This window comes from Cherax quadricarinatus, chromosome 33, assembly GCF_038502225.1.
Source record: "Cherax quadricarinatus isolate ZL_2023a chromosome 33, ASM3850222v1, whole genome shotgun sequence".
In the NCBI taxonomy this organism is placed as follows: Eukaryota; Metazoa; Arthropoda; class Malacostraca; order Decapoda; family Parastacidae; genus Cherax; species Cherax quadricarinatus.
Genome location: NC_091324.1, coordinates 16,062,554 through 16,079,242, shown reverse-complemented (window position 1 = coordinate 16,079,242; position 16,689 = coordinate 16,062,554). Strand labels below are relative to the sequence as shown.

General features: G+C 37.6%; 1 protein-coding gene and 1 long non-coding RNA gene across 15 annotated transcripts in view; one reads left to right on the top strand and one right to left on the bottom strand.

The window, feature by feature from the left end:
• The window catches only part of Fas3 (fasciclin 3), a 160,979-nt gene that overhangs the window by 117,097 nt on the left and 27,193 nt on the right, over nucleotides 1-16,689 (top strand). For 12 of the 14 annotated variants that reach the window (XM_070090866.1, XM_070090865.1, XM_070090868.1 and 9 more), the window contains one exon: nucleotides 12,816-12,867. In XM_070090866.1, the coding sequence (XP_069946967.1) occupies nucleotides 12,816-12,867 (52 nt within the window). Of the gene's footprint in view, nucleotides 1-10,377; nucleotides 12,533-12,815; nucleotides 12,868-16,689 lie in introns of those variants that run through there. The other 2 variants (XM_070090875.1, XM_070090874.1) reach the window with 1 other exon arrangement.
• Nucleotides 13,141-16,689, bottom strand: part of LOC138853548 (uncharacterized) — a 67,767-nt gene continuing 64,218 nt past the window's right edge. The window contains exon 2 of the long non-coding RNA XR_011392713.1: nucleotides 13,141-14,195. This is a non-coding gene — a long non-coding RNA (uncharacterized lncRNA). The remainder of the gene's footprint in view (nucleotides 14,196-16,689) is intronic.

The following is a 16,689-nucleotide window of genomic DNA, read 5'->3' as shown; positions in this document are numbered from 1 at the left end:
TTACTGGTTTCTATATATTGTACCTATATTTATCTGCCACATGACCTTGAGGTTGGACAGGAAGCCCTTGACTTGTACAGGGTCTCGGCAATTCTGCCTGATTAACGAATTTTGAACTTTAGCAGTCGGTTAGTCTATAGGTTTGCTACTCTGGAGATAGTGGTAGTATTTCTTGTTGTCTATCATGTATTGCAGTCATAGTTTACATTATCCAACTTGAGCATCTTACTTGTCTTTAATGTGAATAAGCCCTGTCGTGTGTTGCTCAAGGGGGTTGAAAGTCATCAGTTAAAGCTATGTTTTCTTTTAAATTACTTTACCTAATTTTCTAAGAATTTGGTCAAATGGACCAATGAAATTTATATAATAATATCTTTATTTACTATAAGTACATGTACATGGTATGCAGGCCTAGCTGACATCAGTGACATACTACTATATAGAAAGCTGCTTTTTATGCTGAGCATTTCGGGCAAATTAGGTCAGTTTTGTCCCAGGATACAACCCATACCAGTCGACTAACACCCAGGTACCCGTTTTAAACTGATGGTTGAACAGGGACAGCAGATGTCTTATGGAAACACGTCTCTGATGTTTTCCAGCCGTACCGGAGGAGATTCGAACTCTGGACCTCAGTATGTGAGCTGAGTGCACTAGCAGTTGAGCTATTAGGACACCTAACTTTACTTAAAATAGGACTCAAAGTGAGCTAAATCACTGATGCATAAATTGTGCTTGGATTACTTGCTTTGTGTCTGCACAATTCCATAAGTTTTCATCAAATTTCATACTATTTGTGTCATTACCCTCATAAATAAGATTCTCTACCATTTCAGAAGAAAAAATGATTTTGGGGAAAGTCGACACTAGGAGTAACCACTAATTTTGGGGGTCTGGACAGTGAGAGGGTTAAACACTGGGGTTTTCTGAATAGTAATCATAAGCTTCAAGTTGAAATCTCCATAGGCACCCAACAAGAGAATAAGACTATCTTTCTTCAATTGGCAGTACAGTATAGGGCAGAAGAGGCAGGGTAGGGTAGGTAAGTAAGTTTATTCAGGTATACACAAATACAGTTATATAGATTATCATGCATAGCAGCATACAGTTACATAGATTATCATTCATAGCAGCATGTGTAGAGAACCTAGGATAACCCAAAAAAGTCAAAGTAACTTATTTCCATTGGGGTCCCTTTATTTCCATTGGGGTAGGACAAGGAATAGCAATAAATGTTTACTTCCTTGCAAAGCTTACAATGTGTGGTTTATATATTTAAAATGTTAATTATAAGGATTGGCTTCTAACATGCCTAGGCATTTCAGGCAGACTAATCCTGACACAGGTTATGGAGCACTACATTTTAATACATATATCTATTTGTGTACTTGGTAACTGAAGTAATAAATTAGATTTAGAATAATGAGGTAGAATAAAACATATAAGAATATTACAATTAGTAAATTTAGTGATGGGAATGATAAGTCTTGGCATGATACACTGTTTCTGTTAAAGCTCCCATATTGGGAGAGTTTTTTAGGCAAACTTAGGGCTAAAGATTTGTTAGGCAATAGCTATACGTATTAGAAATTTTATATTTAGTTGTTTGGGTGAGTGTAAGTGTAAATTAGGTGAAATCACAGATATCGAGAGTAAGTCTATTTTGTTTTGGATGTGTGCCTGACAAGGAAGAGCAGGTAGGGCAGGCTGGTGCCTATGAGCAAAGTAGGGCAGGCTGGTGCCTATGAGCAAAGTAGGGCAGGCTGGTGCCTATGAGCAAAGTAGGGCAGGCTGGTGCCTATGAGCAAGGTAGAGCAGGCAGGCCAGGTAGGTAGGGCAAGGGAAATGCTTAGGACAGCCATTTTAGGCAAGGTAGACTAGACAAATCACAGCAGACAATGCAGGTAGGGCGAGGATGAACAGACCAGGGCAGAGAAGCCAGTCCAGGCTAGGCAAGACAAAACAGAGGTTGGTAAAGAATTGTAGACTTAGTATTTACTTTCTTTATCAGTCTTCAGCTGACCACATCTGGTACGTGTACAGTCTGCCTTCCTCTCTCCTTCACTCCCAACAGTCCCCCCCCCCCCCCACTCACCTCCAACATCACTCCATTTAAGACCTTGTCATCACACTGTCTTGTCTCTAGACTTAGGCCCACTCACATGTGCTGACAATTTTTTATCGCAAATTGAAACTATATTCCTTTGAACATAAATCACGACTCAGAATTATTGTAACTCGAGACCATCATTTCTCAAGGGACCACTGTATTTACTTTCGATCTGCATGTGTGTTCTGTCGCAATTTTCCCAAGAAGTATCTCGGGTCAGCATCAGCTTTATTGTGGTGTTCTAAAGATGTGCAGTCAACAGTAATATATGTGAATGGCACATTTAGAAGGTTTTGGAACTTGAATAGGGGCAAATTGTTACCTATAAATTTTGTGATGGTTATAACTGGATTACCAAAGTTGATCTCCAGGCACAAATCCCATTTGAGAGATATGGGACAATGAAGGAAATGCATAATACTAATAGCATAGACTGGGAAGCTAACAGTGAATTTGTGTTCTTTACACTTTTCAACACCTTTTTTTTATTTGTTTGACATGAGCATAAAATTTGAATTTCTCGTCCACAATTAAACCTAGGGGTTTCCCTACAGCTTTTTTTCTCTTCATTTTTTTTATTCTAATCACAAATTTGTACATTTTAATTATCCAATATTTTTACTGAAGGGCTTCCTACAAACAAATTGTTATTTCAAGAGTTTTTCCTGTTGCATTTTTCACTATTTTTTGGTCTGGTGCATGACCCATAAACTGAAAACTAACCATAGAATTTTGTTCAAAACATGCTCAGTAGATTACCCATGTCTATTTCTTTTTTTTTCGGGGGGGGGGGGGGGGGGGATCTTGTGAATCAGTAATAACCAGATTAATCCTTCGACTGTTTTGGTCGTATATATACTACTTACGAGCCACCGTTTTTGAGATATATATTCGTAAATTCTAGCAGCTTCAGATTAAGCAGGAGAAAGCTGGTAGGCCCACATGTGAGAGAATGGGTCTGTGTGGGCAATGTGCACCATATAAAAAAAAATCCTGCAGCACGCAGTGGATGAGAGAAAAAAAAAACTCCGACCGATTTTTTTTAATCAAAATGCTGACTGTGTGGTCTATTTTTGTATAGTATTTATGGTTGTATTCTTGTTTTCTTGGTCTCATTTGATAGAATGGAAAACATATAGAAATAGAGGTGGTGTTGATTGGTTTTACTACGAAAAGAACGTTGAAATAGAGCTCAAAGTAGGGGAAATGTTTGATTTTTGCCGATGTTCAAAAGTAAACAAATGATGCCATTTTCCAATAAATGTCCAAGTAGCCTTTCTAATATGCAGTCATGAGTGGGTTGACATTATTTATACAATTATTACAATATTGCAGTGGTCTGCATAACAGTAAATCTTCTATTTTTTGTTCGAATAAAAATTCAAAATAGAAAGCAAGAGTAATATCAGAGGGGCCTGGAGACGTGACTGATTAACAAAGAAAATGTTATTTTAGAGCCAGGAATATCTGCATTGTTCATTCTGGACCCTATTTTGAAATCGTCATACTGTATTTTTTAATTTTCGTGAAATTGGCCAAATTGCAAATTTCTGACCACATTATTAAGTAGTTGAAATCAGTAAATGGGCACTTTCTTGTACTCAATCTATAGAAAAAAATGGAGTTCTATAACTTCGTGAGAGTCTAATTCCGTCAGTTTTCCATCAAATTTCGTTCTTTTGGTGTCATTACAATCGGGAAAAGATTCTCTATCATTTCATGAGAAAAAATAATGGGGGGTGGTGGGGGTTTTGCAACACCAGGAGACACCTCAGGATTTGGGGTTGCGACAGTCAAGGGGTTAAAACAGTATCTAAAGAAAGATGTCCTTTAAATAACATAAACCCAAATCTCAGACAATATATGTGGATGTAATTTTGTATTATCAGCCATTTCTAAATTAGCAGGGCATCCCTGAGTGGAACACTCCTGAGTACTGTCATAGAAGCTAAGACGTTGTGTAGTTTTAAAAATAGGTTGGATAAATACATGAGTGGGTGTGAGTTGGACCTGTCTAGCTTGTGCTATTAGGTCGGATGCCATGCTCCTCCCTTAAGTGAATGTGACTGACCTGACTAGGTCAAGGCATTGGCTTAAGCCAGTGGGAGAATTGGACCTTCAGTGTTCCTTCTCTATGTTCTTAAAGCTTACCTACAGTATACAACATGTAGTATACGTACAGTATGTATGCACCTTATTTCTATCCTTACTCTTACCAGTTCCTGCTGTTTTGTGTTCTCGGTTTCGGGTATTGCTCCATTCTGAGACATTTACTAGAATCTTTTGTTAAAGTAACTGGGAATAGAGAACATATAGCTTGTTTGTTAGCATTTGAGAAGAATTCTTACCACCATACAAAATTTTTTTTAGAAAATTATTTATTAAATTAGCTGAAAAGCCCAGTATGCACAGCATTTCAGGCACTTACAGTAGATTGAGAACTTTCAAAGCAAGAGAAGCAATGCAAATCACGCCATGTTTTAATAAAATTCTATGCTCTGCATTTCACGATAGAAGTGTGTGTGTGGAGCTGGAAAATATACAGAGATTGTATATTGCATGCATTGAATTGGTGAAACATTTACACTATTGGGAATGCCTCAAGGCACTTGGATTATTCTCTTGGGAACAAAGAGAGAGAAATGTCTGAGAATATAGAATATATACATAGAAGATACTTGAGGACCCGGTCCCTAACCTTCACACTGCTGTGACAACTAATGGAATGAAAGATATGCAAGACTGTTGAATAAATCCAGTGAAGAACACGGGAGTCGTGTGTACAATTAGGCAACATTGTATCAGCATCCATGGTACAAGACTCGACATATTAGCTGTAGATCAGTTCTTGCACAATTGTGCATTGTCCTTACAAGACTGACACATGGCTATCATATGGAGAGGTGCTTGACACCTGTCTGTGCAACGTGTGAGGTTTCGTTGATAGTAGAATGATTTTTACTCATTTATTTAATTTACTGAAGAGCTCATAGGGTTTTACTTTTTGTCTTGTTTTCCAGCATCTGGGTGCTCTCATGTTACCTGCTCTCCTTTCAGAATTGCCCTTCTTTCACTACAAATTCACCCTGATTCTCTTGATTGAAATAATTTATTATGCTATCTTTATATTTTTACCCATAACTATAAGTTCATTTGTTGCACTACTCCTCTTAACCAATAGTTCCCATCAGTCTTTCCGCATACAGGTTGAATGCATTTTTGTTTAATATTCTGGCCGTCTCCCACTGAGGCAGGGGTGACCTGAAAAAGAAACTTTCACCATCATTTACTGTATCACTGTCTTACCAGAGGAATGCAGATACAACAGTTTATCACTAAACAGCATTATTGTTATCAAGTGTTAAATATGTAAGAGTTATACAGCAATAATTACTCGCATAAAAATATTGCTGAAATGGTTTGTCATGGCTGCCCAGTCAACATCCTGGTTTACCATGCAGTCTATAGGGCTAGCTTGGCCTCAGACTGTGCTACAGGGATAAACAAAACCCCTCACACATGTAGGCAGGCATCAAGATAGATAAGATTTTGTCCGAATTTTTAACCCCAGAGGGTTAGCCACCCATGATAAACCAAAAAACACAGTGTCATTGAGGTACTGTCTGTCTTATTTCCATTGGGGTCCTCAATCTTGTCCCCCAGAATGAGATCAACACCAGTCAACTAACACCCAGGTACCTACTTGCTTGCTAGGTGACCGGAACAACAAGTGTAAGGAAACACACTGAATGTTTTCACCCTTGTTGGGGATCGAACCATGGACACTTGGCATGTGAAGCAAGAGCATTGCCTACCAGGCCATGGGCCACCATTGGAAGGAGGGTAGGTGGGCATTCGGTCTATATTGGTGTTGGAGGCATTGTATTGAATTTATCTGTATCTATCAATATTTTAGCAGAATATTGCAATCATACCACGGGCGGGGATAGAACCCACGATCAGAGAGTCTCAAAACTCCAGACCATCGCGTTAGCCACTGGACCAGCTAGCCACAATAAGATTCGTCCAACTAGGTATATTTCTACACCATAGGAAGGTTAGCATAGGCACCACTGTGACCACAAATACATTACGATTTCATGAGTCATGTTGACGGCTTTGAGGGGACTTGAGCTAGAGTTCGTCACAGCCACGCTAGTTGGAGATTCGTCTGTAAAAACTTGCATTTGTGGTCACAGTGGTGCCTATGCTAATCTTCCTATGGTGTAGAAATATACCAAGTTGGACGAATCTTATTGTGGCTAGCTGGCCCAGTGGCTAACGCGACGGTCTGGAGTTTTGAGACTCTCTGATCGCGGGTTCTATCCCCGCCCGTGGTATGGTTTGTTTGGAATCATGTCATTACGATTTCGGGATTCATTTTGACGGCTTTGAGGGGACTTGAGCTAGAGTTCGTCACAGCCACGCTAGTTGGAGATTCGTCTGTAAAAACTTGCATTTGTGGTCACAGTGGTGCCTATGCTAATCTTCCTATGGTGTAGAAATATACCTAGTTGGATGAATCTTATTGTGGCTAGCTGGTCCAGTGGCTAACACGACGGTCTGGAGTTTTGAGACTCTCTGATCGCGGGTTCTATCCCCGCCCGTGGTATGGTTTGTTTGCAATCGTGTCATTACGATTTCATGAGAATATTGCAATCACTGTGTGGTTAAAGTAAGAAAAATAGCTTCTCAGAAGATGGCATGCAGAAAACAAGTACAAAATCAAATACATATAAATCTTTACTTGTAAAAATAAATACAGATGTGTATTAGACATGATAGTGGACAAAGCCCATGTTATTCTCAGCACTTCAAGCAAGACTTCTGTTACAACAAGAAATTAATTAAATATGTAAAAGGGAAAACAAGATTAAAAATTGAATGGGCAAAATAAAAATTAAGATTAAATGAAAAAAAAATAATATATGGTAAGTGTACATAATGGCTTAAAAAACTTGTGCATCAACTTACACAAGGAGCAGAATATTTAACCCCTTCAGGGTCCAAGGCCAAAATCTGAAGTGGTGCCCCAGTGTCCAAGAATTAAAAAAAAAAATAGTTATTTTTTCTTATGAAATGCTTGAGAATCCTTTTGTGAAGGTAATAAAACAAAAAGTACGAAATTTGATGGAAAATTGACGAAATTATGCTCTCGCTAATTTTGATGTGTCAGCGATATTTACGAATCGGCGATTTTGCCAACTTTGACTCCCATTTCAGGCCAATTACATTATTCCAGTCGACCAAATTCTTAGCTATTTCACTAGTATTACTTCTATTCTATCGATTGAGCACAAGAAATCACCAAGTCAACTGTTTCAACTACAAAATATTCCAATTTCAAAATAGGGCCCAGAATAAACAATGTAGGTATTCCTGGCACTAAACTACCATTTCCTCTGTTCATTAGTTACATTTTGAGGCTTTACAAATAGATTCCATTTTGGTTTTTTATTCACATAATGAATTTTTATTCACACCAAAAAATAGAAGATTTACTGTTATGCAATACTGTAATAATTGTATAAATATCATCACATTTGTGAATGTATATTAGACCCACGAGCTGGCGTGTATTAGACGTGTGAGGTCGTTTGTTTACTCTTGAACATCAGCAAAAATTTAACATTTCTGCTACTTTGAGCTCAGTTTCAAGCCATTTCCAGTGCTAAAACCAATCAAAATCATCTCTATTTATGTAATATGTCTTCCTTTCTATCAAATGAGACCAAGAAATCGCAAATACAAATATAAAAAGCATACGAAAAAACACTGCAAAGTCGCTGTTTTAATCGAAAATCATGGTCTCAGTTTTTTTCTCATTATACACAATGTGCTGCAGGATTTGTTTTATGTGGTGCACACATACCACATAGATGTATTCTCTCATATTTAGGCCCAAATGTACCACTCACAGTTTATCAGAGTGAGCTGAGCTCATGACGTAGATGTACGGTTTGGACCCTGAACGTAAAGCCGTAGATCTATGGGATGGACCCTGAAAGAGTTAACAGATTAAAGTTAGATAAATCAGGTGCCAGGTTGATGTTTTGTCTGCTTTGTATTTAAAGTTTGTTTATCAATATATACATGTACCTAGGTCCATTTTTTATGCTAACTGCTTTCAGTGGTGTGTGTGTGTGTGTATTTGTATTTTATTTATTTGAATTTAATATTTATTTTATGTATCTGAAGTTGGATATAATTATTAGGTTAAAGCTGGAGCCTGTAAATGCAATACAGTAATATTGGTATTGACCATTTCCTGGCTTCATTTCATTTAGTTTTGCTGTACGACCCATATATCTTGCAGTTCTTTGTTTGCTTAACAAGTTAATTTTTTTTAGTAATATTACCCTTGTGTCATACATATTTAGGTTTAGGGATAAATTGGTCTAGTGTGTCAGGTTAGTACTGACCTGTCATAGTAGAAAATGGTATACATAGGGAAATTATATGAATTGGCAGGGTTTTACTGCATCTGTAGTGTTAAAAGCATTAAAAGTAGTATAATATTAATCATTCAAAACTCGCTGATAGTTTGTGGGTGATAATTTTGGTATACAGTACCATAGTGTTAACAGAGAATAGTCTTTGTAGTGCATTTATCTTTCTTTTGTGGTTTAGCTTCTTTCTCATTCTACATTTTCATGCATATGGAGTGTGTGTTTGCATGTACTGTACTGTACTGTTAGTACAAGTGGTGTTTAATACTTGGGTGTGTTCTGGCCATTGCCATTTGATTTTTATGCATGACACAAACCTGTTTGAATCTTAGTTACAAATTTGAACATGAAATACTTCTCCACATTTATAATAGCTTTGTGTATTTTTCTCTTTCCAAGGATTTCATTATGCAGTATATGTATTATCTTGTAATGTGGTTTGGTAATACAAGTAGCTCTATTTCTTCTGAAACTTTGCACCTATTTATGAGCAAAATCTTTGAGAACAGTTTGAAAATTTTGAATGCATGTTTATCATTTTACTATTAAGAATAAATAACTAATAAATTATTTCAAACCTTCAGTAGTATTATATTAAAAAAAATATGAGAGCCAGACCACTTGCATGATATGCATGTTAAGTCTATATTTGTCAGATAATGTGAAGGTAAAATGAGTAGATACATCATGAGTGACAATTAAGAGTACCTGAAATTTAGATATACAGGAATCCCACAATAACATGTGGTGTGACTCCTCCTTGGGTTTTGGCCTTTGCATAGGTCAAGAATTTGGGCAGAGAATGGCAAGTGTTTGGCTGGCAAAACCTTGGCTTAAATTTTCTCCAAATTATCTCACTTCACCATCTGTCCAGTTATTCATTCCACAGTATATTTAACTTTAAACCTTCATTGGTAAGGGATTGCTTTAGTTAATATCTTAATGGTTAAAAGAAATTGCTGCTGATGTTTCATCAGTGCATGGGTTACTCTAATCTATAGTAGGCTGGCATTTTCTGGTGTGGTGATTAAAATCTTTGATCATTGTGTATCAATGGTATAACCCTGGTTTTATTTGCAATCAAATTTAGCATTCATTGACTTTCTTAATTTACAGGAAAATATATGGTAGTATTAAGACAAATTCACAACTAACCCACAAATTGGAAAGAAAATATTTTGGGCAGTCTTGGACCACTGTCAGGTCATAAGTAAGAGAGGAAAGAAGTCAGGTTAGGGCATTCAGAAGTGAGGAGAACACTTGTCACATTGTATTTTTGCTTCCCAATTCCCTGAACTGACTTCCTTTTCTTTTTCATTCTTAACTTTATAATGGTTCCAGATGGTCCAAAGTGTCTAGTTTTTATATCCAGTTTGTAAATGATTCGTCACAGTACTGACACTTAAGACAATTTGGTTAGCATTAGCTGCCATTTTTTTTTTTTAAATATTTTTTTTTGTATGGCTTGGTTAAAAAAAAGCTTTGCTGCATCTTATTAATGTGACATTTATTTAAATAAATTTTATCAATTTGCCACTGAAGGCAAAGGTTGTCTGATAGTAAAGTTGGCATTTTTATTATTAGTTTTTCAAAAATGATCTTAAGACCTTAAAGTTATTTTAATTCTATATACAGTAATGTTTAAATTTTTGCCACCTGTCCTCCTCCTTTAATGTACTGTATATAGTAGTGATTAGTGATGAATGTAGCTTCTGGTGCTTAATGTAGGAGCAATGCAGGTGGCACATAGCAAGCCCTTCTTTCCAACAACCTTTGCTCAGCACTTGCCTGACTAACCCTTGGCCCGGTCTGCCACAGCCTCGCGTGCCGAGAGTAAAGCCCACATCCAAGACCCTGAGCGCAACGAAACTGATAATGGCACAGCCAACGATGCTGTTAAGGCCTCTACAGACCAGGTCAACGGCAAGACTGACAACACAGTGGTCAATGGCAATGGAAACTTGGAACAGACTCAAGTGGATGAAATCAAAGCAAAAAAGAACACTGATGTGTGAGCAGGAATTAATTTTTGACTAGAGTTGAACAGAATATTACTTATTTAACATCACTTGAAAAAAAATCAGTGCACAGATTCTGAATAGTTGAGGGCTTTGAATCATTCAGGAAATTAGTGATAGCACAGGCTCTAAATCAGTTGTATGTTAGTGTGGGTGTATATTTTGTGGAAGAGATACAAATCCTATTATGATCACCCTTTCCTAGTCTCCAAACGTTATTACTCCCGAATTGCCTTAACTAATTGATGTACAGCAGTAATTTGATGCATACCAGTTGGGCTAATTTCATTGGTTGTAGTTCATGTGATATAGCCCTAATGATCTGCATGGAATTGTTGCTCTTCATCTGTTGGTTATTGTGCCTTAGAAAGGGTGTAAATCTTTTAGGGGCATGGTAATAAGTTTGAAAGGTGGTCGGTCACTAATTGTGTAAGTGAAGAATGCGTATTTATACACCGAGTTGAAATGCGAGTTTACTGTCACTGGTTATCCTAATAAGCCTTTATGCTGCAAGTCCTCATTGTTGAATAGGTGTGCTGTCTTAATCATTCCATTTTTAGGTATCACAGGTCACATAGCTTTACATATATCATCAAAAGAGTTTAGGCCTCCTGACATTGTTGCAGATCTCTTGTGACACTGTTGCAGGTCTATTGCAATGCTGTTGCAGGTTTGTTTTGATAGTTTCTGGTATCTTGTAACACTATTGAAGGAGTCTTACAACACCATTGCAGGTCTCTTGTGATATTTTTTTTTTAGACATCTTGTGACATTGTTTCAAGTCTCATAACAATATTAGCAGTCTTGCAACACTGTTACAGGTCTCCTGTGCTATTGTTGCAGACCTCTTGTGACACTTGTCACAGGGGTTTTGTAAAATTGCTACAGGTCTCATAACTTTGTTATAGATGTCTTGTGACATTTTCATGTATCGTGTAACATTATTATTATAATCAAAAAGAAGCGCTAAGCCACAAGGGCTATACAGCGCTGCTCGTGTAACATTGCTGCAGATGTCTTGACACTGTTGCAGGCCTTCTCTTAAGGTATTACTGGAGGTCTTGTGATAGTTACACATTTCTTTTAGCCTTATTTCATGTCACTTGTGACATTGTTTCTTGACTTTTTTTTATGATAATGTAGGTCTTGGAACATTGTTGCAGGCCTATCTCAGCTCAACCAATGATGTACAGTCTTAACTGGTTAAAGATTTATTCAAAGAGAAACCTTAAGAGCTTTATTTAGTGTCCTGCTCACAAAGCATCCTATGGGGAGGCTGACAGCAGGGCTTGTTGGGCACTGGCTGATGTCTGGAATATGTGCCTCCTCCTATAACACTCTAGCCAGCCTGTGTGCCTCCTTGCTGTCCCCTGCCTTGGCTGTGTTGTCTGCCTATACACTTAGATAAGGATGGTCTAGTCCTTCATCCTAATGTTATGACACTGGAAGACATTTTTCCATGTCAGTTTTTATGAAGATTTAATGAACAAATTTAAATGAAGTATCCTATTGGCCACAGTTTTGTATTGTAAATAACTTTCTTCATTTGTATTCTATTAGATTTCAAAATACTCAAGCCTTGTAATGTAATGGAAAATGCATTATAATAAATTGATTTTGTCCATTATAGGTATGGTAAACTGACTAGTATCAGTGTTAAAGGACTTAATTCAGGTGGTTATAACATTCTTCTTGGTTTGCTTTTGAATCAGCAGAAGTCAGGTGAACACACAACTTTCACTGGAGATTTTATGTACAGTAATTCATCCACAAGTAAATGCCTTCAAGAAAAACAAATTAAATTCTGGGTTAAGTGTAAATTCAAATCTCTGTACAATTTGCTGAGTGTGATCATTGTTGTGGTCATTTAAACCTGATACATATTGATGTATTCAATGTTTTTATCCATGTAATTTTAAGTAGACCTATAAGAATTTTAATAAATGTTAAATGGATTGCTTTTTGTTTATTATAAAATCCTCATGATGTATCTACTACTACCAACACAGTACAGGGAATGTATATCCATTTGCTGTAGTGCATGAGTCCTTGAGTACATAATATACTGTACATAATTCAGTTTATGAAACAAGCATATACATGAAAAGACAAGTTTACATGATGATAGATTGCTTTATGTTAAGACACTTATAATGAGATTCATACATCATTGCTTGACATTTGTATAAAATTTTGCTGGTACAGTATTTATGAGTTACCATCTTGCATCCTGTTCAGCTCCACTTGCTACACCTGATCCAGAGGAGGCCAAAGACACCAGGGAAGAACAGTGAGTACTTGGAGATCTTGTGTTCTTTAAAGCAGTATTTTTGAATATCTCAGCCACTTGTGACTGTAAGAAATATTCGATATTAATAGGTATCTCCATGGGAAGTGGAATAGAATTCTTCCTCCATACACCATGCATGTCATAATTATTATTATAATCAAAAAGAAGCGCTAAGCCACAAGGGCTATACAGCTGCATGTCATAAGAAGCGACTTAAATGCTGAGAGCAAGAGCAAGAGGCTAGTAACCCCCTTTCCTGTATGAATTACTAAATTTAAAAAGAATATCTTTTGTTTTTCTTTATAGCTCACCTTGTCTTGGTGGGATATGGCTTTTTTTTTTTTTTAACATAATTTAAACATTAGACATAACAGTTATTCTAGCAAAGCCACAACAGCAAGAAAAACATCACCTTGCAATTTACCTTCCTTCTATAATGGGTATTGCCATTGTCATTGGAAAATTTGCACATGTTCATTATTATAATAGGAAACTATAACAAATTTCATGTAAAATGAGTGGATATTTATTGGAAATTGATTTGTCATTCTCAGTGTACTGCCAGTGACATCAATTTAATTTTTAAGAGTACATTGACATACAAAGAACATCATAAATTGCACATCATAACTTGGAATCTTGGTTTCCCTTTTCACACTTGATAAAACCATACTCAAACACATCACTTGCATGCATTTTGTATGATTTAGCTTTTTTTTGTGTAAGTGCTTTGTATGACTGACTTCACAGAGGCCTCTCTATTATTGCTTAGTTTTCTACTACAGGCCTAATTGAATCTGCTTTACTTTCAGATACAGATGATTCTTTATTTCACTTTTGGGGTAAGAAAAAATCAAGACCCAAGATACAGCTGTATCCCCACCTCAACTGTAAATAAAATTGTCATTCTCCACATTCAGTTGGCTGTTATAATAATCATAACTAAGTACAGTGGACCTCTGGTTTTTGGCTGGTGTGGAAATCGTACAATTTAGAAATTGAGCACTTTTTTTTTTTGGGTGAAATTCCCCCCCGGATTTCGTTGGTATGAGACTTGTCCACTTGCCGGCGACACCGCTTCTCACACTTAAACTGCTCGTCTCTTGTTGTGATAGGAATACTCCGTGCCTTCATCCATTGTTTTTGGTGCTTGTTCATTGATTACAACTATGAAATAAGCCACCACGGGGCCAAAGAAAGTTCAGAGTGCCAGCCCTTTGGTAAAGAAGGTGAGAAACCCGATAGTTGTAGCAAAATATTAAAGTAGCACATGTGTGGCTGAGCTCGCTAGGATGCATGGCAAGTTGACATCAACAATCAGTTCCATCCTGGTGAAGAAAACAGAAATCAAGGAAGCTGAAGTTGCAAAAGGGGTATATGTATATGCTAACGAAACAGGGATTGCAAAACAATTGAGAATGTGGAGAAGTTGTTGGTTTGGATTCAATTCAATTCAAAGTTTATTCTCTATAAGGATTACAATGCTGAGTTTACAGAAATTTGGTTATTGATGAATGAGAAACAGCTAGCAGGAGATAGTGTTTTGGAGGGGATAATTGGGAGAAGGCAAGGCAGTTGCATGCGGATCTCGTAAAGGAAATGCCGGGAATAAGTGCTGCTGTTAGTGAATTTAAGGCCAGCAAGGGCTGGTGCGACAGATTCAAGAAGCGAAGTGGCATGCACAGTGTGGTAAGGCATGGCGAGGCATTCGTTGTTGAATTCCTCCCCCAAGTGTTCAATTGTGACGAAACAGACCTCTTTTGGAAGAAAATGCCAAAGAGGACCTACATCACACAGGAAAAGGCACTGCCAGGACACAAACCTATGAAGGATAGACTAACTCTTCTTCTGTGGTAACACTTTTGGGGATTTCAAAGTGAAGCCTTTACTCGTGTATCACTTTGAAAATCCCCGAGTGTTCAAGAAAAACAATGTCGTGAAGAGTAAATTGTGTGTGATGTGGAAGGCTAACAATAAGGCATGGGTCACAAGGCTATTTTACATTGAGTGGGTTAATGAGGTGTTTGGCCTGAGTGTGAAGAAATGCCTCCTGGAAAATAATTTGCTACTCAAGTGCCTCCTGGTAATGGACAGTGCTCCTGCTCATCCTCCAGACCTATTGTTTGAGGAGTGTAATTTCATCAGAATGAGGTTCTTGCCCCCTAATACCACTCCTCTCATCCAGCCCATGGACCAGCAGGTCATTTCAGTCTTCAAAAACTGTACACCGAAGCAATGTTTCAAAGGTGCTTTGAAGTGACCTTGGACACTGAATTGACCCTGGAGGAATCACCTCCATATCCTCAATTGCTTAAGCTTTATAGATAAGGCTTGGCAGGGAGTGACTTCCAGGACTTTGAACTCTGCTTGGAGAAAATTGTGGTCAGAATGTGTCCTCAAGAAGGATTTTGAAGGGTTTGAGGCTGATCCCTGATGACCCTATGCCTACTGTGGAATCTATTGTCTTTGAGGAAGTCCATGGGGTTGGATGTGAGGATGTGGAAAAGTTGGAGGACCACAGGGAAGAGCTAACCACTGAAGAGCTGCAGCACCTTCAACTGGAACAGCAACAGACTGCAGCTGAGGATATTGTTTCAGAGAAGGAAGAGAGGGGGAGAATGTGCCTTCTTCAGTGATTAAGGACGTGTGGAAAGTGGAGCGAGTTGCAAAGTTTTGTGGAGAATTATCACTCTAACAAAACTGTTGCAAGCTGTGTCTGCAACATGTTCAGTGACAATGTCTTATCCCATTTTAGGCAAATCTTAGAGATGCCAGAAACAGGCCTCTCTGGACAGATTTTTTTGTGCAACAGGGGTACAGTGATTCTCAAGCTGGTCCTAGTGGCAGTAAAAGACAAGGGAAGTAACCCCAGAGAGGGCGATTTCCCTTCCAAACAATAAACTCTCCCCTTCTGCCCTCCATATGCCAACAAGAGTCTTCAATATTATTATTATAATCAAGGGGAAGCGCTAAACCCGGAGGATTATACAGCGCCTGGGGAGGGATGTGGAAGGCATTCAGGCTTAATTCAAGGAACTGGAGCACAGATCCAATTTCCTAAATCAAGAGCCCCTCACCAACATCAAGGAACCTTCCTTGAGGGGAGAGTCTTCAATAAAGGTATTTAATGTTCATTTATCATTAAAATTAGTGCTTTGTATTTCTTTCTCATTGTTTTCTGTATGTAAAACTATAGTTATTCATTAAAAAATGTAATTTTTCCTAATAGTTTTGGGTGTCAAACAAATTAATTGGATTTGCATTATTTCTTATAGGAAATATTACTTCGGTTTTCAGCCATTTCGGCCAGCCTTCTGGAATGGATTAATTACAAAAACCAGGGGTCAACTGTACTAAACCCACAAGGGGTCATATAGCGCTGCTCAATAGTCTACTGTGTGTACAAGTGGCACTGAAATAATTTATTATAATGAACAGTTCTCACTCCTAAAACAGGCTGTACTTAGCTGGCATAGTGTGGCTAATTTAGTACTGTATAGTGATATTGTATTTTGCTTATTAATATTCATGCAAAAACTGGATATCACATTATAGTTTATCTTACACAAATAACCTGCACATAAAAGAGAGAAGCTTACGATGACGTTTCGGTCCGACTTGGATCATTTACAGAGTCGCACTTTGTAAATGGTCCAAGTCGGACCGAAACATCGTCGATAGCTTCTCTCTTATGTGCGGGTTATTTGTGTATCGTTCCAGTCATGGTATTGTGCCTTTTTTTGTTATTTATAGTTTATCTTAGCTTATCTAAGAATTATGTTGATATATGTACTAACGTGACAGCAATACATGTATTACAAA